At 55.4% G+C, this 27875-nt stretch overlaps 14 protein-coding genes across 14 annotated transcripts; 7 read left to right on the top strand and 7 right to left on the bottom strand.

Moving 5' to 3' along the window:
* Positions 1–1046: 1046 nt before the first annotated feature.
* On the top strand, positions 1047–1368 carry LTR77_009703 (uncharacterized protein; the record flags this gene model as incomplete). The annotated part of the gene is made up of 2 exons (XM_064806929.1): positions 1047–1177; positions 1230–1368. 2 exons carry the CDS (start codon positions 1047–1049, stop codon positions 1366–1368), a joined length of 270 nt encoding a protein of 89 aa, XP_064654745.1.
* Positions 1369–1866: 498 nt separating this feature from the next.
* Positions 1867–2826, top strand: CFD1 (cytosolic Fe-S cluster assembly factor cfd1; the record flags this gene model as incomplete). The annotated part of the gene is made up of 1 exon (XM_064806928.1): positions 1867–2826. The coding sequence occupies one exon, from the start codon at positions 1867–1869 to the stop codon at positions 2824–2826; it is 960 nt and encodes a 319-aa protein (XP_064654744.1).
* A 1887-nt stretch (positions 2827–4713) lies between these two features.
* Positions 4714–7382, top strand: LTR77_009701 (uncharacterized protein; the record flags this gene model as incomplete). Its single annotated transcript, XM_064806927.1, is given in 4 exon segments — positions 4714–4727; positions 4739–5900; positions 5959–7249; positions 7288–7382. 4 exon segments carry the CDS (start codon positions 4714–4716, stop codon positions 7380–7382), a joined length of 2562 nt encoding a protein of 853 aa, XP_064654743.1.
* A 677-nt stretch (positions 7383–8059) lies between these two features.
* Positions 8060–8701, bottom strand: YAR1 (ankyrin repeat-containing protein; the record flags this gene model as incomplete). The annotated part of the gene is made up of 1 exon (XM_064806926.1): positions 8060–8701. One exon carries the CDS (start codon positions 8699–8701, stop codon positions 8060–8062), a length of 642 nt encoding a protein of 213 aa, XP_064654742.1.
* A 315-nt stretch (positions 8702–9016) lies between these two features.
* On the top strand, positions 9017–10438 carry LTR77_009699 (uncharacterized protein; the record flags this gene model as incomplete). The annotated part of the gene is made up of 3 exons (XM_064806925.1): positions 9017–9188; positions 9387–10049; positions 10104–10438. The coding sequence occupies 3 exons, from the start codon at positions 9017–9019 to the stop codon at positions 10436–10438; spliced, it is 1170 nt and encodes a 389-aa protein (XP_064654741.1).
* Positions 10439–10587: 149 nt separating this feature from the next.
* LTR77_009698 (uncharacterized protein) lies at positions 10588–11307 on the bottom strand (the record flags this gene model as incomplete). Its single annotated transcript, XM_064806924.1, has 1 exon — positions 10588–11307. One exon carries the CDS (start codon positions 11305–11307, stop codon positions 10588–10590), a length of 720 nt encoding a protein of 239 aa, XP_064654740.1.
* A 559-nt stretch (positions 11308–11866) lies between these two features.
* On the bottom strand, positions 11867–13572 carry LTR77_009697 (uncharacterized protein; the record flags this gene model as incomplete). The annotated part of the gene is made up of 2 exons (XM_064806923.1): positions 11867–12293; positions 12347–13572. 2 exons carry the CDS (start codon positions 13570–13572, stop codon positions 11867–11869), a joined length of 1653 nt encoding a protein of 550 aa, XP_064654739.1.
* A 1555-nt stretch (positions 13573–15127) lies between these two features.
* LTR77_009696 (uncharacterized protein) lies at positions 15128–16222 on the top strand (the record flags this gene model as incomplete). Its single annotated transcript, XM_064806922.1, has 1 exon — positions 15128–16222. One exon carries the CDS (start codon positions 15128–15130, stop codon positions 16220–16222), a length of 1095 nt encoding a protein of 364 aa, XP_064654738.1.
* A 259-nt stretch (positions 16223–16481) lies between these two features.
* On the top strand, positions 16482–17276 carry LTR77_009695 (uncharacterized protein; the record flags this gene model as incomplete). The annotated part of the gene is made up of 1 exon (XM_064806921.1): positions 16482–17276. One exon carries the CDS (start codon positions 16482–16484, stop codon positions 17274–17276), a length of 795 nt encoding a protein of 264 aa, XP_064654737.1.
* Positions 17277–17592: 316 nt separating this feature from the next.
* LTR77_009694 (uncharacterized protein) lies at positions 17593–21114 on the bottom strand (the record flags this gene model as incomplete). Its single annotated transcript, XM_064806920.1, has 1 exon — positions 17593–21114. The coding sequence occupies one exon, from the start codon at positions 21112–21114 to the stop codon at positions 17593–17595; it is 3522 nt and encodes a 1173-aa protein (XP_064654736.1).
* Positions 21115–21639: 525 nt separating this feature from the next.
* On the bottom strand, positions 21640–22242 carry LTR77_009693 (uncharacterized protein; the record flags this gene model as incomplete). The annotated part of the gene is made up of 1 exon (XM_064806919.1): positions 21640–22242. One exon carries the CDS (start codon positions 22240–22242, stop codon positions 21640–21642), a length of 603 nt encoding a protein of 200 aa, XP_064654735.1.
* A 688-nt stretch (positions 22243–22930) lies between these two features.
* Positions 22931–23930, top strand: pis1 (phosphatidylinositol synthase 1 (CDP-alcohol phosphatidyltransferase1); the record flags this gene model as incomplete). The annotated part of the gene is made up of 3 exons (XM_064806918.1): positions 22931–23048; positions 23101–23477; positions 23532–23930. The coding sequence occupies 3 exons, from the start codon at positions 22931–22933 to the stop codon at positions 23928–23930; spliced, it is 894 nt and encodes a 297-aa protein (XP_064654734.1).
* Positions 23931–24558: 628 nt separating this feature from the next.
* On the bottom strand, positions 24559–26018 carry LTR77_009691 (uncharacterized protein; the record flags this gene model as incomplete). Its single annotated transcript, XM_064806917.1, has 2 exons — positions 24559–25634; positions 25694–26018. The coding sequence occupies 2 exons, from the start codon at positions 26016–26018 to the stop codon at positions 24559–24561; spliced, it is 1401 nt and encodes a 466-aa protein (XP_064654733.1).
* A 433-nt stretch (positions 26019–26451) lies between these two features.
* LTR77_009690 (uncharacterized protein) lies at positions 26452–27411 on the bottom strand (the record flags this gene model as incomplete). The annotated part of the gene is made up of 2 exons (XM_064806916.1): positions 26452–27194; positions 27405–27411. The coding sequence occupies 2 exons, from the start codon at positions 27409–27411 to the stop codon at positions 26452–26454; spliced, it is 750 nt and encodes a 249-aa protein (XP_064654732.1).
* Between the last annotated feature and the right edge of the window lie 464 nt (positions 27412–27875).

The raw sequence follows: 27875 nt of genomic DNA, 5'->3' as shown, positions 1-27875 counted from the left end.
AGCTCCTCCAATGACGATTGTTCGCACGGGGGGTGGTGTTCGTTCAACATCACAACGGCACAGCGGTGTCATGGGGAGGTCACTCGAAAGCAGGGTTAGGCAAGCAGGTGAGGCAGGATGAGCAGGTGTGCAGGCAATACATCGCGCTGCTGCGATCAATCGAGGAACGCCACCACCGTGACCACCATGTACCTCAACATCGAGCAGATTATCGTCGATGGGATGACCTCTCCCCCGATGTCAGCTCGACACTCGATTTGGGTTCTCGGCAGCAAGCGAACGTTGTCCGGAAGCGCGTCAGAACTTGTGGGCCTTGGAGATGGGATGAAGTCGCCCGCATGCGGCTCTGCTCCTTTCCTTCATTAGGTATGGTTTAAGACCGTGTGCGACCGTGCGACGGCCACTAGAGATCTTTGTGGCGGGAAAAAGTGAAGTCAACGCAAGCAGCACGACTTGCGCAAGTGTGTAGCCCACCAAGTCCATCATCCAACAACTTCATCAGCTCCAGCAACGCAACGTTGAATTGTGGGCGCAGATCACCCTGGCAAGAACCCTGCAGATGACGGCGCATCCCCGCATTCAGGGTCCAACGACATCATCAGCGCCGAGAAAACATTCCTTCCCGCACCTGTTCCTGCACGCCTCCCGCCTCGATAACAGCGGCCGGCTCCACACGCCTTGTCATCGAGCCTATCGTCGCCGCCTGTGATCAGCTTTTGCGACCGTGCCCTTATCGAATCGGCAGCGTTGACCTGGGAGGCGAACTCGCTAGCGGCGGACCCTGCGGCTCTCATTGCTCAAAGGCGGCTGGCGACATCATTCGGCGTTGGAGGTGTGACGCAGGGTCCCCGCTAAAAGTAGCCTGGGATGATGAGAGAACTGGTGCTGGGTGTGGATGGCAGCCAATATAGACTCCAGCAGTGCCGCACGACGTGTTTTTGTTCTAGATCACACGACCTCGACGACTACCACCACGACACTTCACTTCAAGCACACATAGCTTTCGACCTATACACATTTGCCTAGCAAGCATCAACAACATCACAATGTCTTCCGCAGAAGCACAACTCGTCTACCAGCGCGGCAGCGACTTCGCTGAGCCCATCGAGGCCGCCGAGACGTTCTCCCGCCAGTTCGACCTTTCGCAGCCTGATAAAGCCATGGATGCATACCAAAAGTCCGTCATCCATATTACACCTATTAGTTGAGCGTTGCTAACATCATTCTAGAATTATGCACCAACACACCAAGCAACAGTTCGAGATGGCCAACGCGTCCGAACGACGACGATCGAAGAACGGCTCGATGGGTGGGGTCTCGTTGTCGTCCGAGACCAGCAATGGATCTGTCAGCTCGACGTCGTCGTGATAGCATCTGATCACATATCATTGTAATATTAGCATGGGATATTGAGCTTTGCAGCGTTTGAGCGGGCACTGGATTGGAGATGGGCAGGATCACGGAGTGGGAGCACGCAAGACCACAGGCTTACCACGTCAAGCCTCAACATGTGTAGATATCGGTAATCGATCAACGCATCGCAACATTTATTTATCAGTCCTAGTGGAGGTGAATAACCTCATGTACATGCGCGTAGTGAATATGGTTTGTGGAAGTGTTGTGACATGGTACAGAACCCGGGTGCCCGTTATGCACTTCATTGCGAATAACGTCCCATGTCAACAACCACTGAAGTCGAGTTCCTCGCAGTTGCAGTAATACCTATGATCCTGTGATCCCGATTAACTTGCGAGCGAACGTAACGTACGCCAAGACACACTAGCGTGACATGTGATTGTTAAGCAAGTGAGGATCTCTTTCGCAACTCTCTGCCATCTCTCGCCCTTGCTACAATCATCGCACAGTATGTCGCTCCAAGACATCAAGCACATCGCGCTGGTGCTATCAGGAAAAGGTGGCGTTGGGAAATCCAGCGTCACCACACAACTCGCGCTCGCGCTCTCCCTCCAAGGACACAACGTGGGCGTACTCGACATCGATCTTACCGGACCTTCGATACCGCGCTTCTTCGGCATCGAAAGCGCAAAGGTGCGCCAAGCGCCTGGGGGATGGCTACCTGTGCAGGTGCATGATGGGCAAGAAGCATCAGACAAGACGAATGGGCATCATGAAAACGGACAAGAGAAGAACAGCCAAAGCGGCCACGGAGCACTCTACTGCATGTCCCTCGGCTTCCTTCTAGCAAACAGAGGCGACGCCGTCGTCTGGCGCGGCCCGAAGAAAACGGCCATGGTGCGGCAATTCCTCTCAGACGTCCACTGGGGTCCGCTGGATTACCTCTTAATCGACACTCCGCCCGGCACGAGCGACGAGCACATTTCGCTGGTCGAGACGCTGCTTAAATCAGCTACGCCTGAGCAACTCGCCGGCGCTGTCATCGTAACGACCCCGCAAGCGATCAGTGTGAGCGACGTCAAGAAGGAGATAAATTTCTGCCGGAAGACTTCCGTCCACGTCCTCGGCGTGATAGAGAATATGGCCGGGTTCGTGTGTCCGAACTGCGCAGAGTGTACGGATGTCTTCTCGAAGGGAGGTGGGAAGGCTATGGCGACGGAGTTTGAGGTGCCTTTCTTGGGGAGTGTGCCGATTGATCCGATGTTTATACGGCTTATTGAGGAAGGAAAGGCGCCGGTCTATCCTGAGGGGACTGTCGTTGATGGGCAGGATATGCATCAGAATGGCGAGAAGAGTGAGGTTGGAGACGAGGGACTACTGGTGGAGAAGTATGCCAGGTGCTCGCTTTGCCCGGTGTTTGCCGGGATTGTGAGGGGGTTGGTGGACAACATCAACGTTACGGCAGGATGAAAACTTCAGCATCCGGTCACACATAAGCTGGAGACGGTATGACCTGGCTGCGTCGCTGGACGTTGCCAAAAGTCGAATGGTGCGACTACAAGGCGGAGATTCGCATTAGCCGCTCGGACCGTCCTCTTTACTGCTGTTGCGCAAAAGGACCTGGACATACTACTGCGAAGGCCGGGCATCTAGTGTTACAGCTTCGCCACAACAGAATGCCAGGAGTACATTCCTCATCGGCATGTTCATCTAGGCTCATGCCGAGCGCAAACCCGGTTCGGCATAGTCTGGACCGGCTTCGGAATGTGTATGCAACGTCAGCAAGGCCGCGAAGAAGCCCAAGCGGTCCGAAAAGCACGGCATGCCGATCTATACGCAAGACTGAACATATTGAAGGCAGAGATCATATTGAGAGCACACAATGACGGGCGTGCTGGCGAGTATTTTCCCTGGACCACCGCCTCCTGAACAAGTTCAGGTTCTGTCGATGGATTCTCGGTATACATCCATTAGCACCATCAGCATTTAATCCTCGACTCTGTTGGCCGTGGTCGCACTCGATCTGGAGCATTCCGGCACATTCGGAGTTGTGATCTACGGGACTTGCTGATATGTAGCCGATGCTCGATGCATGCCGAAGCCGAACCGAAGGACATACGCAGATGATTGTTTTGATATGTTCTCGTCAAAACAAGCACATGCCTACGATCGACTGATGTGCCACACAATGTTGATGGACACTGGGGCGGCGTCCAGTCCTAGGCTGGAACCCGGACAGCCTGCACAGCAGATTACTCAGGCGCAGGAGCAAGCCTACTCAGCGTTGGTCCCCTTTCCATGCCATCATCTCTCTGAACACAACAACAAAATCAAAAGACTGTCTGTTCATAATGCTCTCGTTGCGAGGGAAACGCTTGCGAAGCGTTGCTCACTCCTCCCTCATTCTCTGTCTGTCTCTACCGGAGCTTTTCACGTTCCTGCTTGCCGTGTCTGATATTGGCATCCCGTCGTTCGGCCAACTGTTCATTCATCAGCCATGAGGCCCCTAGGCTTGCTTATTTTTCCCTTGTTGTTTGTTGTTCATGATGGGAGAGCGAGGGCACAGCAGGTTGGCGTGCAGACGGCGGTGCAGACTGCAGCCCAGACATACTTTGCAGCGTCAGGCACTGGGACGTTCGGTGCTGGTATTGCTGCAACAGTACAGCCGTTTTCATGCCCAGATACAGCCACGTGAGTACCTCTTCACCTCCTTCAACGCTCAACATGTCTGACATTGAGCCTCAAGGGTCACCGTCTTCCCGCCAGACTACAGCGGCACATGGACCTCGATCCCTACAGTCCAGCCTGTAACCTTCAGTACAGGTGGTCTACCGTCCATATCAGCCTCGCTGAGTCTATCGAGTGGCGGCTTGTCGGCACCCAGCGCAAGCATATCTACACTCGGCGTCAGCTTATCAGTACCGACTGCTTCGGTATCAAGCTTGTCGGGTCTTAGCCTGAGCGTCTCGAGTCCGAGCTTGAGCTTGTCCAGCCCGACCAACAGCCTGTCACTGTCTGGTCTGACGTTGACCACTGTGAGTATCAGCAGCCTGAGCTTTAGTGCAAGCCTGTCGGTACCGAGTGTCTCGCTGTCGAGTCCGAGCTTGTCGGCCCCCAGCCTGAGTTTGTCGACACCAAGTACATCTCTGCCGAGCATCAGCCTTTTGAGTCCAACCGTCTCGATACCGAGCCTTACTTTACCCTCGCCAACTATCTCCGTATCAAGCCTTAGCTTGTCGACACCAAGCCTATCGGTTCCGAGCTCAACTTCGCCAGGTCTCTCGCTGACAAGCCCAAGTCTGAGCCTCCCGGTTCCAACAGCCACCGCGATACCAATCTTCTCCTGCCCAGTCGACAATGGGCTGGGCTACGTATCTTCCAGTGGCAAAGTCTACAAGATCGAGTGCGGCGTCAACCAGCTTGGCAACGACCTATCAAGTGCCCCTGAGCCGGACCTCGAAAGCTGTGTGGAGTCTTGCGGTGCTGTGCCAGGATGCACCGCCATCTCCTGGCAACATGGAACCAGATTGTGCTTCTACAAGTCAACGGTCGACCAGCCTGTGGCCGATCTGACCTACGACTCTGCGGCATCAGCAGATCTCTCTTGCCCGAACGCTGATGGCGTATCCTTCATTGATGCCACTGGATACATGTACCAAGTACAGTGCAACACTTTCTTCCCGTCCAGCAACAACATCACCAGCAGCGACGGAGGTCAGGATCTTGCGGACTGTGCTATGCAGTGTTCGACCATGAGCGACTGCACGGGAGCTACTTACATGGACAGCAGCTGTACGTTCTTCAGTGATCCTGGTTCGAACGATGGTACTTCTCAACCGGGCATCACGAGCTTAGTTCTCCTTTCGAAACGGTTGGTCTTGAGTGGACTGGCAGAAGGCTCTACGGACAGGGCGACTAGCACGCCTGCGGTTGTGCCGAGCTATTCGATGTCAAGAAGGGAGCTGTCGATCATTACGAACTCGATGCCGACGACAACGCTGCCTGGCTTGAGCTCCACGTCTGTGTCGGTCACATTGCCGACGAGAGGACCGACTATCAGCGCCGACTCGTTGTCAACATCTTTACCAAGCGGTTCGATACCGACCGTTTCCCTCAGCTCTCTAACACTCTCAAGTTCCAGCTTGAGCATTGGCAATTCGGTCACTGTTCTGTCTACTTCGGTCTCCCTGCCATCAGTAAGTCTCGACACGGATACCGGAGTCTCAGTCAGCCTGCCGTCAGTTACCACTTCTGGACCGTCCGCGTCGGTCACATTACCGTCTGCCTCTGGAAGTTTGAACACCGACCTGAGCTTAAGTCTGCCAACGACATCAGCGTCAGCGTCAGTCCCAAGTGTCAACACTGGCCTCACCGCCACTACACCATCAGTATCCGGTAGTGAGCCCTCGATCTCGGTGTCTTTGCCTTCGACGAGCGTGGACACTGCACTGTCGTCACCATCTGGAAGCACGCTTCTTCCATTCCCGAGTTCGCTATCTGGCTTACCGTCTATGGGCATTGATCCAAACGCTTCTCCGACCCCGGTAAGTTCTTGATCCATGTCTGGCTGCATATACAGTGCTAACGTTTGCTGCTCACTAGGGAGCGAGTCTCAGCTCATCGTCTGTCTCGCGCCCGACTGGTATCCCACTGAGCCTTGCCTCTACAGTAACAATCCTTTCGTCTGCGACCGTTCCCACATCTGCCGCTCCGACGCAAACCACGCCGGCTTATTCATGCGCGGATAACGACGGCGAAGTCATCAACGAGAACGGCTATGAGTACGTTCTCAGCTGTAGCAACGACACCACTGGCAACTTCTACAGCTCCCGATTTGCTGCAAACAACTTCAACGACTGCTTCCTACATTGCGACCAGAGCAGCACAAGCGACGGAGCTCAGTACTGCACTGCCTTTACCTACGTGGGCATGCTTGATGGGAAAGGGCCTGGAATGTGCTACCTCAAGAACAGTGTCGGCGAGAGCACTATGCCCGGTCCATCACATTACGTGGCTGCAGTCCGGCTGTCCAACTATGCTGGCCGGGCCGTAGTTGGAGCTCAATCCAACTCGTATCCATCAACTGCTCTTCCTACGAACCCAGCGACTATTCCCGCAGCTTCGACAACGGGACCATTGCCGACCAGTGCCTCCAGCCTTGCGGACGTCAGCAATGCTGGCTCCATGCTAAGTGACTCTAATTCGGCCTCCCTGCCGGCCATGACTGGCAGCCCGCCTATCACTACGCCATCTATTTCAGCATCAGTGCCTACTGGATTTGCAGCCATCAGTGCCACAGCTTCCATCGACTCTCTCACCACCAGCGGGGTGTCTTCAGCTGTGGCCGGCGTCACAGGTACCACAATAAGCAGCCCTGCCGCAATCTCTTGCGCCAACGGTGGCAACATCCTGAACGGCTGCATCATTGCTACCGTGACCGATGGCGTCGGCGCAGGAGTCAGCGGTGGCATTGGTCTCAACGGCCCATCCAGCAGTACTATCCTCGACGTGCAAATCTCAGCCGCTGCCAGCGTCTCACTATCTCTGGATGCCAGTCTCGGTATCGGCGTCAGCATAGGGTCCAGTGGCATCGGCATCGGCGTCTCAGGCACACTTGGAGCAGGTGTGGGAGCGACCGTGGGCGCTGGATTGAGCGGTGCGCTGGGCGGCTTAGGAGGGTTAGGAGGCGCATCCACGCCAGCGTCAGCCCTGTCGTCGCCGACGCCGACGGCGCCGAGTGTTTCGACGACTACGATACAGAGCATCACGACGGTGACATCCTGCTCCACCGGCCTTGGAGGTCTAGTGACCTGTCCCGGCGGCGTCACAATCTCCAGTGTCCGGAGCATCAGCATCACTGTACTGACATCTTCATGCTCCACGGAGCTTGGTGGTGTGCTGAGTTGCACGAGCACGAACACCATCACGCAGGTAGCGGTGACCACCACAGTGACCTTGTCAAGCCTGTCGACAAGTATGCGATCTTCTACGTCGGCTTCATCATCGTCTTCTACGAGGACGAGTAGCTCGGCAACGGCTGCTTGCAATGGCGTGGTGAATGCTCTGGGTGTTTGCGCGAGCGCAGTTGCTTGTATACCTGGCTTGACTTGCTGAGATTGGGACTGAGACTGAGATTGCGGTATGGGGTCTGGGTGTATAGTTGGGTCTTGGGTGTACACAATGGGGGAGCTTCGTGTTTTTTGTTTGTCGTTGACAAGATATTAGGCGTTTGGGAAGCCAGACATGGGAAGTTGGGGCAGACTGTATCAGGCATCGGATGGCGTTTGTTACGTTAGAGATAGTCAGAAGCATGATATCATGATAGCGATGCGCAGAGCAGCGCGTATAGAATTTTGTTTGAGCGGTCTGACTTCCGGTAGCATAAATGCTATACATTTTCTACAGCGTGCACCAAATCAGTCGTACCCTTCGTCCTTCCCTCCACGGTCAACCAAAGCCTCCATTAGCATGCAAATGTGAAGAGGGTCCTCATGGTTCGGCGCAGCGCTATCGCTCCATCTTCTTTTCAAGAGCTCAGGTCCTCGATATGATGACGGTTGAGACGCAGGCAAGCCACCAAAGAAGCTTCCTCCATGTCGAGGGCGGTTCTTCGAACGCCTGAACATCTACATTCGCCATCAGAGTCGTTGTATCGTTGTATCGTTGATTCGTTCTATGTCGGCCTCTCCGTCAACGATGCCGTTCATACACCTTCCATCGACCGATCCTGCTGAGTCGTTCCGCTGCTGCTTGCGACGACAACCTCGTCGTCATCCTCATCCACGTCTGCGATGTCTGCTTCCGACGGCTGACCCTCGACGCCAGCTCGTTCCACCTGATTCCCCCCGGCTTGCAGAAGGTGCTGGACGACATCGTTCTTCTCAGCCCTCTCTGCCTCAAACATGGCTAAGTGGCCGGCATTGTTCTTGATCCACATATCCGCTCCAGCTTCCAGGAGTGCTTTCACGATATTCAGCTGCCCGTTGTAAGCCGCCCAGTGGAGTGCTGTGTTACCTTCGCTATTCGATTCGTTGACGAACTTCGAGCGATGGCCGGAGTCCGATGATCTGTCCACGCTAGCGCCGTCGGTGTTGGGAGTTGAAGCAAGCTGGCTTGTGAACGTCTTGACAAGGTCCACAAACCCATTCGCAGAGGCAAAGTGCAGCACTGTATTTCCCGAGTCCGGATCGATGCCTGAAGTGATGACATCCGCCACTGAGCAATTGTATTTTTTCGTCAATTCTGAGATAGTCTGATCCAGCTCGCTCGCCTCATTCACACGAGTCAAGTACAGCAGGTCGTCGATATCGTCCACGGTAAAGGATGGCGCTCCGAGTAAAGGCATCTTGTCCGTCGTTGGTATTTGTGGTCAACCTGTCGTCCGGCAGAGGACGAGTTATAGATTTTCTGAACCTGCGCCGGGCGCTACTGTTAGCTCCCGCCTCCGCAAACTTAAACCTAATTGAAGCTGCATCTGAAGTACGTAATTTCCGGAGCCAGCCACAGCAAATTCTCCCTTTGCGAGCGGAGTCATCTCATCACCGTTCCTGCTATTCACTCCCGTCGACGACCGTCCATTCCGTGTCAGAGAACCACCTGCGCTGCGAACCCAATACAAACTTGGATAAGAGTGGTCGAACAGTGGCCAACATCCGCTGCCATGTTTCCCCCCTCAAGCGGGTATGACTTCGACATCGAGGCAATCAGCGGAATATGTGGTAGCATCTCCATCGCCTGCTGGGTGGTCGTCTTCAGCCCTCAGATCATTGAGAACTTCCGACGTAGCTCAGCAGAGGGGCTGTCAATGGAGTTCCTGGTCATCTGGTTACTAGGTAAGTAAATTTACGTGGGACATGTCGCTGCTATGTCTTACACGTGGAGTGTGCTGGGGGTTGGCGAGCCGAAACGACCTCTCGAGGGCATCTCAGCTTGCGCACACTTCGTCTTCGTCGAAGACATAGTAGCCGACACTGCCCCTGTTTCACCCATGGAAGGAAAACACGCTGACGTCTTTCACCTAAACTTTATAGGGGACTTCTTCAATATCATTGGCGCCGTTCTGCAAAAGGTCCTGCCAACCATGATCATCCTTGCCATCTACTACACGTTTGCCGACATTGTGTTGATTGCGCAGTGCTTCTACTATCGAGGCTTCTCCTTTCGGGATCCCAAAGACCAGAAGCCGGCAGAGGTGGCCGATGGACCTACATCTGAGCGGACGCCTCTTATTGGGAACGGCCACACGAATGGCCAGACGAACGGCAGCGTGGAAGAGAGGCCCACTATCGGCTCGATTGATCCTGCTTCGAGGACGCGGTCACAGTCATCATTCAGAGACCGCTTTGCGAGCCTCGACGGCACGCATCTATCACCTGCAACGCCAATGCACCCGCAGCCCAAAGATTCAGATGAAACCGAGCCACTAAAGCCATCTCAGCCCCGCTCCTGGCTTCAAGCCATCTTGTTCAACAGCACTGCCATTGTGCTTGTCGTGCTAGCAGGTGTTGCAGGCTACTATCTTAGCCCTTCCCAGCCGCCGCCGACACACCACCACACGACGCCTGCAGACGAACAAGCGCAGTCTTTGCATTTCAGCTTCTGGGGTCAGATCTTTGGATACATCTGCGCTGTGCTGTATCTTGGCTCGCGCATTCCTCAAATTCTGCTCAACTACCGTCGAAAGTCTACAGAAGGTAAAGGATACCACACACCGTCTCCTGTCCTTTTATACTGATCATGGCGAACAGGTCTCAACGCTCTTTTCTTCATCTTCGCTTGCGTGGGAAACCTCACCTACGTCTGCAGCATTCTCGCCTTCGAGCCGATATGCAGCAGCCACCGCCACGGACATTGGCATGAAAGTAACTGCAAGCCGGGCGAAGCATCTTCAGTGTACGCAACATACATTCTCGTCAATCTCAGCTGGTTGATCGGGAGTGCGGGCACGCTTGGTCTCGACTTCGCGGTCTTCGTACAATTCTTCTTGTACCGGCACAATGTTTCTGGCAATACTTTGACCGCGGAGGATGTGCCTAGGAGGGTGGACGGTGAAGGCAGAGGAAGGGAGCCGAATGAAAGATAATGAGGTCTATGAGATGCCTTGTCGTTGCTCCGGACCATCGGTCGCCACCTTTACCGTTGTCTCTAACGCACAGCGACTCTCTCCGCTGCGATCCGCTCTTATGGTCCTCAGCTTCCAACTTTTCACTCGTGGCATGAAGGCTTGGCCCATCAGCTGGTCGTGTTTCCTCGCATACTATGCGCCAAGATACGTCGACAATCGGACTGCAACTCCGCTCTGCGTTCTAGGACGTCGAGACGCCTCGATAGTTCCTCCAAATCCCGCTTCATCTCGTCTTCGACCTTACCAACCTGCTGGTCGATGAGTCCCATCGCTCGGACCGAGACTCTGCTCTCTAGATCCGGTGGATCCTCTTGGTGAATCTTCTGCTTCGGAACGCCCGCGCTCACGAGAGCATCGGAAAGCTTGCATGTTGGTCTGTCGATGCGGCTCTTCGCCTGCAAATCGACCCCGTAGTCCTCCTCACAAGTGACGAGGGTGAGATGCTTAATCCGAGCAGCCAGCTCCGGCCCTATCAACTCCACCCACCGCAGCACGCCGCTTGGGTCCTCGGTGCCGTCGACTTGGACGAAGAAGTGATTCTCGGCGAGGAAGATGTTTGTAGCTTCTTCTCGGAGCTTGTGTGATGCGCGGAGGGGCGCTGTCCGTTCGGAGATGTCCTCCTTGGAAAAGGGTGTCTTGGTATCGAAGACGAGTGCTTGGCGGTATATCATGTTGCGGAGCTCTCCTGGTAGGGACGTCAGGGGGAATGATTTGGTGGTAGAAGCGGTGGCGGCAGGATAGGTTGGAGTTCGCACGATGGTCGGTGTCGATACAATGGCGGGGTTTGACACGTAGATTGGTGTCCGTACGATGGTCGGGTAAGACATTGTGAGAGACCGGGCGTCTGATGATATTTGATCGAGACTGGCTGGCTCGTGGGCTTAGGTGGCTTATGGATGGAGCAAGGAATCGTATGCTGAAGGTTGGGTCGGTGGACGGATGAACTAGCACAGGTGCGGTATCCTAAGGACTTATAGAAATCGCAAGAACACGACTCACTTCTTGGAATATGAAGATTCCGATGATGCGATAATTCGAAACTCTGAGAGGCGTGGGAGAGGTCACATACCGGTGGGCTGGTAAGCGCAAAGCGCGGTGGCCTATTGGCTTACCTTATACTGTTTGACGTGGTAATACAACCTCCATCACCATGCACTTGTTAGGAGGTGTATGAATTGCGAGAACGGCTCAGAGTGTAGCAGGCCGTCTTATCGTGCCTGAGTAGGTTCGTCTCCTCGGTCCGGATCTATGCTCTTCTGCACTGCCACCACGACATACCACATTGCCCCATATCACGAAAGGCGTGATAGTGCCATGATAGGCTGCTCGGAACAGTGCGAAAAGAGTTGACCTATACTAAAGTAAAATGCTCTATTCCAAGACCATCTACGATCGATAATACCTAGCAGGAATATCCCCATCCGCCTCCAACCCCTTCTTCACCTCCCCCCACGCCCCCTCGATCAACCTCGCCTTCTCCTCACTCCTCACCCGAATCTCACACGCAAAAGGCAGCGGGATCGTCATCCAGCCCGGCATCATACCCGCTTCTGGCTCGACCACAACCCCATTCTCATCGACTTTCTTGGACAAGTCGAAGCCCCAGAGCACCCGCGCAATGTTCAGGAAAAGCGACTTCTCCGCCAGATGCACGCCTGGACATACACGACGACCGGCGCCGTAGGAGAAGTGGTCGCGGTCGTTGGGGTCGGCGGTGTTCAAGTAAGAGGCGGCGGGGAGAGGGTGGTTGAGGTAGCGCTCTGGCATGAATTTCTCGGGTTCGTCCCAGTGGGTGGGGTCGTGGTTGATTGACCTATCACCAAAGTGTCAGCAGAGGACATGTGTTGGTGGGTGGAGAGGACTTACCACCAGTTCAGGAACACGACTGTGCCTTTGGGGATGAAGTAGCCTTCGAACCAGTCGTCCTCGGTCGTGGAGTGCTGGATGCCGATCTTGTTCGGTGGTCTTGTGCGTAGCAGTTCTTTGATTGTGGCACGAAGATAGGGCAAGTCTTTTTCGTCTTCCCAAGTCGGAAGCCTTTCTGAGCCTACAACGCGGTCGATCTCTTCCTGCGCCTTCTTGGCCACGGCAGGGTTGCGCAGCATCATTAGAATGAAAGAATTCTGGTACGCAGATGTCGTCTCTGACCCGGCCTCGACAAGCCCCCCCGTCTGATACGCAGCTTGGAGCTCATCTACGCCCTGTTTCCCTGGATCCGAGAGATAGAAGTCCCGCGCAAAGCAGGGATTGGCGCGATCCTGATCGACTTCCTGCTTGAGGTTCCGCCACAGCTTGAGATAGATGGGCGAGTCGTGCTCGAAGCACTTCTGACCAAACGTGCGCCAGTTGCCTAACATCCACTGTGGCAGGATCTGCAGCTCGGGGAAGGTGTCGACCATCCACATACCAGGCGAGGCAAAGTTCTGCAAGTTGTTGACGACGCTGTAGATGTTCTTCACTATCTCTGCATTCCAGTTTGGAATCCTGTGGCCATAGGTGGCAGTTACCACGACGCTGGAGGAATATCTCCGATTGTGGTCGTAAAAGTTTTCCGGATCATGCAGGAGGTCGTACATCAGCTGTTTGGACTCCAGGTCTTGAATGGGCTGGTAGCTTGTTGAGATGGTGATGTTCAGAAGCGAGTGTGCTATCCTCCGGACGACACGGTAGGCCGGACCATAAGCCATGAACAGCTGCCTCCTACCAGCTGAAGCAACATCTCCAGCCAACGGCGTCGGTGGCCGGGAAGAGTATATAGCTGACCGCTTGTCCATCAACTCCTTGACCAGCCTGGGAGAGTTCAACCAGATGTAGTCTGATCCGCCCACTTTCGTGTAGAAGATCTCGCCATATTGGCGTGCCCAGTCCTGGACGTGGTATCTGAATGTATCAGGCTTGGACAATTCGAGGTAGTTTCCTAGGAATGGCAGACCTCGCGGACCGGGAGGAAGATGTCGCCGTCGACTGTCTTTTAGCGAGTTAGGCGTGACCCATAGGTAAAAGCCTAGGAAGGTTAGGATGGGCAAGGCAACGGATACTGCTGCGTAGGCGAGTATCGGGACATCTGAGGTTATACTGGTCATGGTCGACATCTTTAGCGAAGATGTACCTACTACTCTTGGTCTTATCGTGAAGAGAACAGCAGTGTTGTTCCCATCTGGAAGTCACACCGTTCATGAAGGCTTGAGCGGGGTCTCAGTGTGTACATTCGGGTCTTGCACAGCCGCCATTGCCGACGTCTTGGTACAACCATTGGAGGTTCCATCAATATTGACACCTAGCATTGCAGTCTCTCGACTGTGCTTTGCGATCTTGGAGAGTTGAAACATGCTGTGGAGCCAAGTCCGCCGACTGGAGTCTCGAAGTCAACGTCAACTCTGGCGAGCATCGACGATTCTCTTTCACGTGCTGCAAGGCAAAAAGGCTCGAGCGCCGGCGTACTCAACCAATAACGAGCAGCGGCCAGGTTTCATGGCGCCATCGTTGTCTGTGCGAGACTAAAAAGGTGATCAGGGCTTGTCCTCGTATTGGCGTCAACGCATTGCAGAATGTGACGTTGCGGATAGACAAGAATAGAGAGGCCTGCCTCGGGTTGGGAGGGATGGGCGTGTAGAGAGCGTCGTCGAGTTGCCACAGACTGTACTTTTCGTGCCGAAAGGAGAACGAGAAAGACGGAACATCAGCCATTGAAAAAGAATTGCACACGGTCCACGTTAACAGGCCACTCATATAGCGCTGGGCACATCTCTCTCGAGATTCCTTGCATTTTGATTGACATCAACCCCCCCTCACTTCAAGTCTTGCGCTCCGACAACCACACCTCACATCCAACCTCACCCCATCCATCACCGCTATCTCGTCCAATCTACGCCTTCCAGTCTATCCGCTGCATTCAGCCCGCCGCTGTAATCTCAAAGGTGAGTCGTCTCCGGTCTAGACTGGCCGTGTACAAGGCAGAACCCCGGCGGTGGCGCATCTCACCCGGTCCGCCCTATCGCGAGACTGTTGGATTGCACATGCTGTACCAACGCACGTGGGGCGGAGAGCGGAGAGCTCGGCGGGATCTTTGCTGCTACCGGGGTTCCGATGCATATGCAATGGCAATGAGAGGAGCTTGAGGCAGAGAGAGTGCTTGCTGACCTATTGAACAGCAGACTCTGACAAGCATATCTCTACCTGCCTTGGTTCTTGTCCCAACCCTATCTATCTGCCTCGCGTCCGCCGCACCACTGAGCTCGCGTGCAGCGCCGTGAAGGAACGGTCTTACGCTGCCGTATCCACAATCCTGTGGAGGCAGCTGGAGCACTGTGGGCCTTAGCTGAGAGTTAGCAAGACTTGTTGTTTAAACAACGTCAACACCTCTTGCTGCTCGAAACAGTCTCCTTCTGCACCCGTTTTCAAGAGCATTGCAGAAATCTCAGGTCGACACGGCAAGGATAGCTGCGGTGAGGCTCTGAAGCTTACTCTGCCGCTGCCAAATCCAGCAGAACGTTCTCGGCCAGCTGTAAGAGGGGGGTTGGAAAGCATAAACAATTTGACGATAAGCTTGGAACGCCGGCCCGGAGTTGCTTCCACGACATATAGTGGTACACATTCACTGAGGGCTGGCATATCTTGGAAGAGACATCTGAAGAGCACTGAAGCACAATGTCCTCCACCGCAATGATGAATCCTGCACAATCGCTACAACACCCGCACCGTAAGCCTGTACCGGCAAGAGCGTCGTACAACAACCTCCAGCAGGCGCAAGCCCAGCAACCGCCAGCGCAGTATCCTGTCGACCAAAGAACGTACTCGCGAACGACCACCAACTCTTCCTCATCACCCGCCAACACTATGTACACTGCCCCGTCTGTTCAACCACAGCAGCTTCCACAACGAGAACGGCGTACCCTATCTAATGCCACCTCATCGACCGCTTCGACGACCAATGCCGGCCTCCAACGCGCCCCTACCAATGCCTCGCAACCTAGGCGTTCGACCTCTTCGCGCTCCACCAATTCCGCCTCGCCTACCTCCTACGTAGCTCTCATGCGCAAGCAGAAGGCCACCGTCTGGTGTGACCGCGCTCAAGTCGAGAACCCAGAGATCCTCGCCCGCCGGCGCGCTATCAAGATGCAAGCTGCGAAGGATGTCGCCGGCGGCTCCCACCGCTTCAGCTCAAGCAGCAACAACGCTCCTCAAAGCATTGGCATCCGCAGCAAGATACGGCACCATGGCCTGCCCAAAGCGAACCAATACACTGGCCAAGGCAATCTAGCAGGCGCAGGCGTGCCCTTACGGCTCAGCGCCACAGAAGTCGACGAAAACGACAGCGACGAAGAGCAAGACTCGAAATACATGAAGCAATACCACTCCCGCAACGGCAGCCGCGGCTCCAGTTTCAACAGCGGACGCCAGCCCAACAACAATTACCTCAGTTCCGGCAACGGCAGAGGATACAGCAGCGGCTCCACGCCTCGCAGCGGCCATAGTCCGGTCGACAGCACGACGGACGTTGCGGACGAGACGCCGATGCCGAATCAGTACGGACAGCAGGCTGGCGGGTACTTTGAAGAGGGCGATGAGGCGGCGGAGGAGGCGAAGTTTGGCGGGGTGGGTGGGCTGCCGCAGCGCACGAAGCCGGTGCCGCAGGAGGGGCATACGAGTGATGATTTGAGGCGGAGAGGGAGCGTGGATGATCGGACGATGACTATGAGTGGGGTCAGGTTGTTTGTTGCCAATCCGGATTTGAGTGATTGAGGGGTGTGTGAGGGAGGAGGGGAGGGGGTGGTAGTTTCTTGAATGCGATATTACTATGCCCAGCATTTTCTCGGTCAAGCCGGTCAGGACTGCCTTCACATTGCCTTCGTTTGTAAGTAGTGGAATTGGTCGGTGACCGTCATGTGTAGGATGTGTATAAGGAGCTAAGGCCAAAATGGATGTCATATTTCAAGCCGAATCTTGAGCTTTCATGTGAAACTTTCTGCTTTCTGTAAACACACCACCACAACCCGCCAACATGGAACTCGAGAAAATCACCACCGCGCCCAAAGCAACAGACTTCACCGCCCTCTCCGAACACGAAGAGCAAACCCCCTCCTCCTTCTTCGGCGCCAAACCCGTCCTCCACCTCCCCGCAACCGCGAACCTCAGAATCTCCCCGACAGACCTCGAATCGCAACCCGCCCTCTCCGCCCTTCTTCCCACCTCTACCACCACCTCTACCACAGAAGATGACCTCACCATCGAAGACATCTCCGTCTGGGTATCTTCCCACCACCTCACCCTCTTCTCCCCCACCACCGCCTCCGGCGCACGCATCCCCTACCCCGCCATCGTAATCCACGCGCAAGAAGGCTCCGCCGTGCTGCTGGGACTCAACCTCTCTGACTCCAACACGGCCGATGAAGATATGGTGTTCATCCAGCTGCGGCTTATCCCTACTTCCGTGAGCGTGCAGCTGGAGGAGGATAGTACGGCGCTGAATGGAGAAGCGACGACGACGCCGGTGCAGAAGCTTTTCAAGGCGATCTCGGAGTGTCAGGAGTTGAACCCTGATCCGGTGGAGGAGGGGGATGAGGATGGGGAGGGTGGGTTTGATGAGACGGCGCCCGGGGCGACGGGGTGGATTACGAGTGAGAATATGCATGAGTTTGTCGGGGAGGATGGGGAGTTGAGGATGCCGGAGGGGGTAGCGGTGATCGGGGGTGAGGAGGAGGATGAGCCGCTGGGGGAGGGGGCGGGGAGGACGAGAAGGGCGGAGGAGGTGGACGGGGTGGATGGGGAGGAGGCGAAGTGGCAGCGGACGGGGTGAAGATGCCAGAAATGAAGTATGAGCGATGATGAACAGAGCCATTGAGACACCAGGCTTGCAACATGCGACTAGAAAAGGGCAAGATCGAAGTGGCAGCATCGGATGCTTGACATCAGGACAGCGAAGACTATCTTGCGCGTCCAGACCGCTGCATACAGTCCCGGGCTGCTTTGAGCGTGCATGTCAGCCAGCGACTGGGTCGAGGTACGGTTGCGCACTTGCGATCTCAAGTTCTTCGCCCAAGCGTTGGCATCGCAGTCAAGACTGGTCGAGAAGAAGCGAAGTACGTACTCAGCGTCTACCTACGAATTACGACCTATGTCCTCAAGAACCCATCCGAGTCATACAAACTCTTCGGCGTCATCTGAATGCTCCTCGGGCGGTCCAAAACTTCCTTCTCATACCCTGCGCTCTTCCTCGGCGTCACTACAGCAGTAGGCAGCGGACTACTCTGGCCCGGCCTCTCCCAGAACTTCTCCCCGTCTTCCCATACACTCAGCGTCTTTCGCTCCTCCTTCCTCTCACAGATTCGGTTCCGCTCTTCTATATGGTCCACCCCGAGTCCCTGCCCAACAGGCATCCCGAGTACAGTATCGTCACTCCCCGCCGCAGCCTCAAAACCCGCCAACGCCCCATCCAGCCTCCTCTCAACTTCACTCAAATCAATCTCATCCAACCCCCCCGCTCCCTCCCACTCATCCTCCTCAGCCCCCGCAGCCGCGAACCCAAAATCAAACACCGCGTCCATCGCCGCACCATCGCCTTCCCCAAGCTCGGGACTTCCTATCCACGGCAGCAAGGGCGAGGCTTCCCGGCCCATGCGCAGAAATTTTTTGCTCTCGCGGTTGGTGTCGTAGCTCCAAGCGTCGTTCTCGCCTTCGGTCGCGTGAGGTTGGGCTGGAGACCAGTCGGTAGGGTTGTTGACTTCGCTGTTCATCCTACGGAGGGCAAGAGCGTTCTTGAGGACGGAGTTGGCTGGTTGGCTGCGTGGTCCTACTGGGCCGGGCGAGGGCTTGGAGGTGGATTTGCTGCCTAGGTGGAGCGGAGAGGGCATTTCGACGTCGGGGAGGTCTTCGTTTCCTAGGTCGCTGGAGGGGATGGTTGGCATGGGTGGCGGAGGCGCGGAGCGGAGCGGGTGGTATTGCGGTTGCGCGGTAGAGGTTGAGCGTTGTCGACCGCTTGTCGTTTGCGACGCTTGTGGGCGCTGTAGCGTCGTCTGCATATACTCCTCCGCCTGTGCCGGTGGAGCGAGCACAGGCGCACCCGGAAAGTCGACCGTCTGGCCTACACTCGGCATCCGCGCCATGATCGCACTGGCATTAGAAGACGTCAGCATCTCCTCCTCAGACCGTCTAGGTTTGGAGCCGGAGCTGCGGTTGTCGAAGAAATCCTGGAAACCCTCCGGCATCGTCTTGGGCGAGCAGGGCGGCGTGTCTGGTAGATCGCCGCCGTAGGAGTTGGGCAGGACGGTTCGGGGGGAGACGTCTTGTTCGGATCCAGCGCTCGCTGGGATGGAGGGTGCGGCGAATGGGAAGAAGGGGGAGCTGCACACTGGTTCTGTGGTGTCCCAGGATGGGCTTGTGGGGTCGTATTCTTCTGGGCTTGGTTGGGGGATGGTAACGGTCGACCATGCTGGGTGTGCCGGGTCGTACTCTACATGCTTCGATGCTGGTAGCGGTGGGCTCGAATGCATGTCGCGGTCTGAAGAGAGCTGGAGACCGAATGGCGATGAGCTGTCGTCATCCTCGATGTCGGCCGATGGCCGAGAGAGGCAGAACTGCGGTACAGGCTGGTTGAGCTGGATGTCCGATACCGTCGCTTTGATCGGGCTTGGGAACGAGGGGATGGTGAATGCTGACGAGCAGTCCGACTGCCGTGATCCAGGCCTTTTGGCCGGCGAGGCAGACAGCTGCGAATCCGACGGTAGCGAAGGCAGACCATGCTCCTGGAAAGCATTCCACGCCGACAGCGTGGGCGAGCTAGGAGTCAGCGAAGCACGCAGAGTCTGAATGCGAAGGTTCGGTGCGAAAGACGCTCCGCTCGGAGGTCTCGAGAGACGGTGGTTCGAAACGAAGCGCAGCTGGCCCGACTCCTCATCATCAGTCGGTTCTTCCTCAATTCCGTGCATGATATTCGGACTCGTTGGTCGACTGGGCGGCGGGCCCAGGATCTGTGGTGTTAGTGTCGAGATGCGGACGCAGTTCTGCCTCTTATGGCCTTTCCTGGCATTCGGGCTACCTTTCAGCGCTGATGGTTTGGTGAGAGGAAGATCCCACTGGAACGGATTTCCATTAGTACTGCGTCCAGAGTCCTGCGTGGCGTTCGAAAGCTGGCGGGACGGTCCCATGGAATTGCCGGAAATATCGCGTAAGACACTCGTCTTCCTTCGCTCAGCAGGCGAGCCGCTGGCGGATACCGATGTTCGTCTGGCTTTCCGTGGTGTGACGACTTTCTTCACCCCGGAGCCGCTGCTCAAGGAGTTGGACGAGGAGACTCGACTGATGCTGATCTGGTCTGCGGTCGCGATCTTTGGGATCGACAGTCTGTTGATCTTGGTTTTGGTGGAATCCTCGCTGGTAGTCGACAGGCGACTTGTTGACAGTGTCTCGATGCTGTACCGGGCCATGTTGCTGCGAATCGACGCCTTGGACTTCGACATGTCGCGGCATAGTACCGAAGGTAGCGCCATGGCATTTTGCGGTGCCTGCCATTGCTTCGTAGCCACATTTTTGAGCGAGGCGCTGTCATCGTCCGCGATCACGTCAGCCACGGTTGGAGACGCTGGCTGCTGGTCCTGATTATGCATCGTCAAGATGGGACTAGACACCAGCACCGAGCTGCTTGCAGAATCACGACTCGAGGACGAGGATTGCCTCGTGACACAGAATCCTTGCCTCACATTCGAATCGTTGGTAGTAGACAGCGGTTCGATGACTGGCAGCGGCGGCACGGGACATGATGGAGGTCGACTCGGAGGCACACCCAAGCTGATGGAACGCGTGTGCATCTGCGGTCGACTGGGCATCCGAACCTGAGCCAAGTCTTGCGGCGCGAAGACTGTCACTGTGAGAGCGCCCACGGACCGTGAGCGCGAGGCTTTCGTGGTGTCGTTATTAGTAGCGATCCCGGCTCCATAACGGCCTGGCGATCGGATGGCGAAGGAGGGTAGAACGTCCGGCTTCGGGCTTCCAGGACACATGAAGACATCTTCATCGCTGACTTTGCGAAGCGTATACGCCTTGGACGGCTGACTCGGTGGCTGAACCTGTTCCACCGCCCTGTCCTGCACCTGATCCGGAAACGCAATAGCCGGAGAAGCAGCAGCCTTACTCCTTGGACTCTCCATAATCGCCGTCAACCGCTTCATCCTCAACGAAATCCCCTTCCGCTTCTTCCCCTTTGGCAGGGACACCGAGTCCCTCTTCCTCCTCTTATCCGCTTTAGCAGAACTCGGCTCATCAACCGTCTCATTCGACGACAGCGCGCCCCATCCCGCCCTCACATGAAGCGGGTTCAGTGTGCTGCGGCGCACCCCACTGGCTGGTCTCGGGACTTCTCTGATCTCTTGCGCTCGCGCGACCTGGACCGCTTCTTCCACCTCTAGAACTTCGATCAGACTGCGGTGTTCGCGGTGCTTCTTGACGATCTTGACGACCACGATGACGATGGCGATGAGGATTGCGCCGCCGACGCCTATGCCGAGACCTAAGTACATGGCTGTTGAAGGTGCTGTTGCTGCGGCGCCAGCAGCTGCGCGGGTGACATGGCTGGTCCTCTGTAAGTCATTGAAGTGTTGTTCTGCCGCTGCGACCCATGGTCCTTCGTGCGTCGGCGCCATTGCTGTCTTCGAATGTGCCGATCTCCTCTTTGCTGCTGTCCAGGTCCTTTCTCTACCGGCGGAGTCGTCTATCGTTCCTGGCGAGCGCGCTATATTGCCCTACCTTTGCCGCATCCGCATCCCTGAGATTCCTCCTCTTGTACCTGTTCCTGCTTGCGACGCCCCTTCGGCCTTGGTCGACACTATGCATGGCCTGCATGTTGTGATGAAAGCTTCGGCAAGGTATGCGATCGGTTGTCCTAACAGGGCTGTGGAATGTGGCATTTTATTAAGCCAAGGGAGGACTTTGTCAAAGTTCTCAGAGCCGGACAAGCTACAGAGCTGACTCGAGCACGCCGTAAAACACTTAGAAATTGTTTTGTGCTTCGGAGAAAGCGGTAGGGGAGTAGAAACGAGAAGTTTCGACGTACTCAACATTGCCACCATGATTGAGGCATCACGCCATCCACAAGCTGTCAGATCTTCTCGATCTTTCCAATTCAGTTGTCCACAATACGGAACGGATCTCTTGGTCTTGACACAACATCACGAGTGCGGTGAGAACGTCCAACTAGGAAACTTCTCCCTAAGCATCGGCAAATGCCCATCCCACTCCCCGTCCCCCAACCTCTTTAAAGCCTTAACCCTGACCTCCCCATCCTCAATCCAGAACCCCCATTCAAATCCGACACCCGGCCTCACGTCCTTCGACATCAAACAATCCGGCAGCCAAGCCAGGAAACTATGGCAAGTCCAGTCAAAATCCCTCACATTCTCTCGCATAGGACAGTCGAAAAGACTCGGCTCGGGTCCGAACCAGCAGAACGGCGTGTCTAGGCCTTGGAAGATGGGTGCCGGATCCATCTCCCAGTCATGGGAGCTGTCGCGCGTCATTTGGACCCAGCCGTACATGGATCCGTAGCCTTTCATTCCGATGGCGCGGACGGTGGCTTCGCAGACTGGGAAGTTGGCGAAGGTGGAGGAGGGTTTGGAGGGGAAGAGGAGGGTGCAGCCGTAGAGGGATGGGTCGGTGTTGGGTTGGACAGTAACGGAGACTTGGGCTTTGCGGCCATGGTGGGACAGGTCGAGGTTGAGTTCTAGCGTTTGTCTTTCTTGTATGTTCTCTCTCGAGTGGGAAGTGGACGCCATGCTTGAGACCGTCAAAGGAGCAGTGTTTGCTGTTTTATTGTGTTTGTCGTAAGCGACCGCCAGGAGAAGTCCAGGTTGTTGTGAGGTCGTGGTTCTGGAGCTGAATTTATATACTTACTGCCGCTTCATCGTGACCCACCTGTTGCGGACTTGCAGCTTTATTATATGGCCTACTAGCAGCCCAATAAATACACGTATACTCCGATACGGCGTTCAAAGGAGTTGATGTCGTGGTGTTTAAATAGATAGCGGAACGAAGACAGTTAGACCCAACGAACCGGATATCGGCGGCGACAGGTGAACCCTGACCTCGATCCGACCCAAGGAACGGGAGCGGATGATGAGATTGGATTTACTTGATGCCTGATTGCGTTGACAAACATAACAACCTCCTGATCTTCACTTCGTCTTTGTCTTCAACAGAGAGTCTGTTACACCATTCGATCGAAACAACTACACACTGCTTTCACGGAGTCGGAAAGGGGAACCGTCAAAAACTGGTCGACATCTGGATCGCACCGCGCGCTGCGTATCACCACAATCAACCGGACACGAGACTCAGCTGTACGATAAGGTGCTCAGCGCACGAGAGAGCCACGTGAGCGCGGAGAGCCTAGGACCAACATACGACCAGCACAGTTGAGCCGAAAGAGGAAGGAGCGCACAGCAAGAAGCTGGCAACGAGAACATGTCGCAAGCGAACGGCAGGCCCGTCAACGGGCACCCACGAAGCCCAGCTCGAACGGCCAAGAGGGACGACGACCAGACCGACGAGAACATCTTCCTCTTCGTCCCCAACCTGATCGGTATGCGCTGCACCTCCTTACACTATGCCCCCCACTAACACGATCCCACCAGGCTACTCCCGCGTCGTCCTCGCCCTCGCCTCCCTCTACTTCATGCCCCTCCACCCCCGCCGCTGCAGCTTCCTCTACTCCGTCTCCTGCCTCCTCGATGCCCTCGACGGCTGGGCCGCGCGCAAGTTCAAGCAGTCGACCCGCTTCGGCGCCGTCCTCGACATGATCACGGACCGCTGCACGACAACCTGCTTGCTCGTCTTCTTAGCGACCGCGAAACCAGCGTATAGCATGATCTTCCAGGGTCTGATCAGCTTGGACTTTGCGAGCCACTACATGCACATGTACGCGACGTTGTGTATGGGCGGGCAGTCGGAGAGTCATAAGAATGTTAGTGCGGAGAGGTCATGGGTTATGAACTTGTACTATACGAATAAGGTACGTCAAAGAGAGTCGAAGAAAGTATATCCGCCATGCTAACATGCCATCCAGACCGTCCTCTTCGTCGCCTGCGCCCTCAACGAACTCTTCTTCATCGCCCTCTACCTCCTCTGCTTCAGCTCTCCCCTCATCACACCAGCTCTCCTCCCCACCAACGGCAGCCCCGGAAACCTCACCTCCCCCGTCGGCAGCTCGCCCGTCGAACCCTTCGCCCCGGCGCCATCCCTCCTCTTTCCAAGCCCCTTCTCCGCGGCAGCGATGGAGATGGCGCGCGCGAACAAGATGGACAGCACAGTACCCTGGATTTTGACGGTTGCGTGTGCGCCGGTGATGATCTTCAAGCAGGTCGTCAATGTGATACAACTGATCAACGCAAGTCAGTGGTTGGCTGAGGGGGATAGGAGGGACAGGAGGAAGGCGGGCTTGGACAGCAGGAAGAAGAGGAGGTGAAGGGAGGAAGAGAGGGGGTGTAATACTGGGATATGCGTGTGTGATGTTTAGCGCGGCGTTGAGGGTTGTATGGATAGATTGGGGTTTGTTTGAAGGTAGTGTAATCACGGTCGAAGTATCACGACTTTAATTTCTCGATCGCTTCTACGATGCAATTCTTCTTGCTGATCAAGGGTGGCCAGGGTGCTGAGCTGAGCCACTGATCCCGTTGCGATTACATGGAAGCCCAAGCCACTGCGATCGAACCCATGTGACTGCAGCACGGATACCCCCCTCGAGTATGAGACTCGAAAGGTCCTTCCACCAAAAGAAGGACCTTTCAAGATCGTCTGCCGTGGCGTCCGCCTGGCATGCGAGCTCCAGTTCTTCCCGGGATCTTAGATCCATCCAGTCATCTCAATGGGGTAGCTAAACCAATTGCCACCATGAGGAAGCGACTCGCATCACCCCGGGTTCAACAAGCGCCGGGCCCGGTGCAGCGCAAGACGTCCCTTCGCCTGCTTCGATAGCATCCTCATGGCTAGCACTGCCGTTGTCATACCGCGTTGACGGCAGCCGCATGGCCTATTGATCCGCCTACAGCGTACAGAATCGACCTCGAAGCAAAGTAAAAAGGTAGACGCTGTCCTCAATACTCCGGCCAATCGCTCGTAGGCTTGATCATGAATCGAGCCTGGATAGAATCATCTTTTACTACCCGGACATCCGGATGCAAGGTATTCGCTATAACCCGCCACACACGGTTGTCCCTTCCTCCCCGAAGGATGATATTGCAGCTCTCCGTCTTCTCAAATCTGGAATGGCGCGTGGCGCTGCGGCAATTTAGCTTAATCATATATACTAAGTCATCAGGGCCATCAGGGTCTTCAGGATCGAGTGCAGCGAAGTGGAAAACCAGACTCTCCATCCGGCCGGAGATATCTTCATGAAACCTCGAGCGCGTTACCTTGAACGCCAGCGTCTCGAGCAGAATACCCTTGTTCGTTACCGCGTATGGTGGTCTGGATTGATAGTCTGTATCACGACCAACAATCTTCTCGGCCTTTCTGGTCCTTTCAAACCACGATACGTCCGGTGCGAGCAATCCAAAAGGCTGATTCGGACGAGCGCTTATTTGCCATGCGAAGATGGACTCGTCGTCGGACTGCCGGATGATCTCGTGCTGCAGACGGAGGAATGCTTTTTGGCTCCCTTCGCCATACAGCAGCGGCATATTGATGTCCAAGAGTCTTAAAAGACAGTAGGCCATGTCTTCTGGTCTCGTGGTCCTCCTTCTCGCTGCCCAATTGAACTTCTCTGCTACACAGGCGCCTTGGACGGTCTTCGCCGAGTAGCTGCCCGGCAGGTACCTCTGCTCGATACCGGACGCCGACGATACGTGTTGTGCGAGGCCGATGTGCCGAAATTGAGATGGATGAAAGTTAAGAAGAGCGCCGATGATGGACCAATGTTGGTCGCAGAAAGTTACGGATCTTGGAGCCAGCAGTTCTTGCAATGTCCAACCGCGAGTAAACCATGCGCTGAGTTCGAATTGTATCCACTGGTCTAGATCCGCGCGTTTGGGACGAGTCTTGGAAAATCTGCCCTTTCCAGCCGTGCTCTCGACGTCGGAGAGGTACACGATGCATCTGTCCGCGCGAGCATACCATTGCCACATGCTGTTGATGGCTTCGGAGAGCTCGGCGGAGCTTCTTTTGTCTATGCCTGCTCAAGCTCAGAATTCGTGAGACTACCCAGTCAAGAATTGCTGCTGCGCAACTTACACACTGTGTCTACCCAGACCCACTGCACAAGAGTACCAGCATCGATATCGTTGTAGGTCCGCAAAATATTGTGGGATGTCTGCCTAAATTGCTGCTCTTGGACAAAAACACAGAAGTCTTCAATCTTCCGGTTGTCAGTCAATGTGTTTCCCTCCGCCTTGCCCTTTTCCTTTCCGTCTTTCTCCTCTTCCTGCTCTGGATTGCGCTTCCTGAACTGCTTATAAGTCGGCTCGTTGCTGGTCCATCTATGAGAGAGTATTATGTAAGGAGGCGGCTGGCCTGTAAATTCCCTGAGTTCAAGGGTGTGAATGTTGATAAGACGCATTTCGTCCAGACATCAGCGGTCCGTCAGTCTTCAGAACATGGAACGAGACTGGCATGCAGCATAGATGTCGAGCTCTGTCATCGGGTTAGTGATACGAGCACAGAGGATGGAGGTGGGATGCGTACTGAAGTGAGGTACGGCAAGGCTACGTCGAGCTGCAAGCCACGGCGGGCGGAGCTTGCTTGTATCAACAGTACCACTCCACAATGTCGAGGCTGTGGGCATAGGGTCGGAGACGCTAGTAGAGAGCAATCGCGTGCTTTGTTATCGTGTTCAGCTCACAGATTCTCCCTATTTTCGATACACTAGCACCAATCGACAAAGCATAACGTTGACGATGTACAGTTTCGCGATCCCTATTGCTTTCCAGCGCCGCATTCTGTCCGCTTATAGACGAAGAAAGAAAGGCTTCTGAGGCAGTGCCGTCGGACCCTCAGCTACTCGTGCCTCCTCCATCGCTGTGTTGCATTTCAACGGGCCCCCGACTGATCAAGCGTGTCCAGTCTGCTTCCCAGATTGCTTTGAAAGTGTCGAGAGCGGCCTGATGATCTGCTAGAGGGAGCTTAGATAGTGAGAGCTCGGATTCCTCCTTGCGTTGTAGCAACCTGCGCCTTGACTCGCCCCATGCCTTCGCGTCCATCGGGGCCGTGCCTGAGGACTTCAGGTCTTCGAGAGTGTGCGCCTGCTGACCATCCAGTTTCTTTCGTTTTGATAGCCGCGATCTAAACTTTTGCGCAATCGACTGCTCCGATCGAATGGCGATTGTGTTAAAAGGCTTCTGGTCTTGAAGTATGACGACAACGTCTCGCTCAATGAAGGTTGATTCATGCTTGGTGTACGCCTGCGTCTCTCCTAGAAGGTCGTAGCTGAGTAGTACATCGCACTCAAGGCCGTCCAGCACATAGAAGTCCACTTTGGAAACTTCTTCCTTGGAGTCATCATAGCTCCACTTCAAATTGTGAACCACGCCGGATGTTCGACCTGATGAGCCGTCTGCAAACTGGAGGTCCTTTTGGTGTTCGAACGCAGTATCAATCACAAAGCCGTTGCTGGTGGCGTACGCCTCCGAGATCAGCATGAGGTCTGAACCTGTGTCCGGTAGAGCATAGACAGGCTTGCCCTCAAGACTCCCGCTGACCAGCTGCTGAGGTGCGCCCAGATATCGCACGCGACAGGCTGAAGCATTACGAAGAATGCGTCAAACACGATGACGGAAACGGGTCAACGTCTCGGTCAAACGTAGGACAGCGAGCCAAGGACTGCTTGGTGGCTGCGCCCTGGTAGGACCACGAACTCGACAGGATGGAGCTTTGTCTCGTACTTGAAAGCCAGGTGAAGTGTGACAGTGCCGACAGCCTTGGCTATTCCACCATTCGCCATCCTCACATGGCATCTCGTCGTCTCATCGATGGAGACGCCGTAGGTCTCCGCACAAGCTGAAGACATGTAATTCGCACCTGCCCCTGTATCCGGAAAGCAAGAGGTCTCGTTGCCATTGATCTGACAAGGAATAGCCGGCTCAAACTTGGGGCAGCCTGTCTGCACCGACTCTGGGTGATATGTGCTCTGAGATCCTCGAGGGTAAGCTCTTGTACTTCTTCGGCGTCTTTGCCTTCGACCCCCACGTGTGCAATCCCCGTGATGGTTGTAGAGCGTTGCCACCGACTCCTGCCAAGTGCGAAGCCTTGCCTACAGATCAGCCAGAATCTTCGTAATACTGCCCGCCTTCTCAACATAATGTTGGAGTTTATACGACAAGTCGAAAGTATCGTTACTTCCCAGTGTCAGATCTGAGAGTCAATCCCCAGCTGCCCTGCCATGTGCGTCTAGCGGCTTGCAGGTTTCTCGCCTTGCGGA

The sequence above is a fragment of the Saxophila tyrrhenica genome, assembly GCF_035928015.1.
Source record: "Saxophila tyrrhenica strain CCFEE 5935 chromosome Unknown scaffold_19, whole genome shotgun sequence".
NCBI lineage: Eukaryota > Fungi > Ascomycota > Dothideomycetes > Mycosphaerellales > Extremaceae > Saxophila > Saxophila tyrrhenica.
This window is presented reverse-complemented; position numbering and strand designations above follow the sequence as displayed.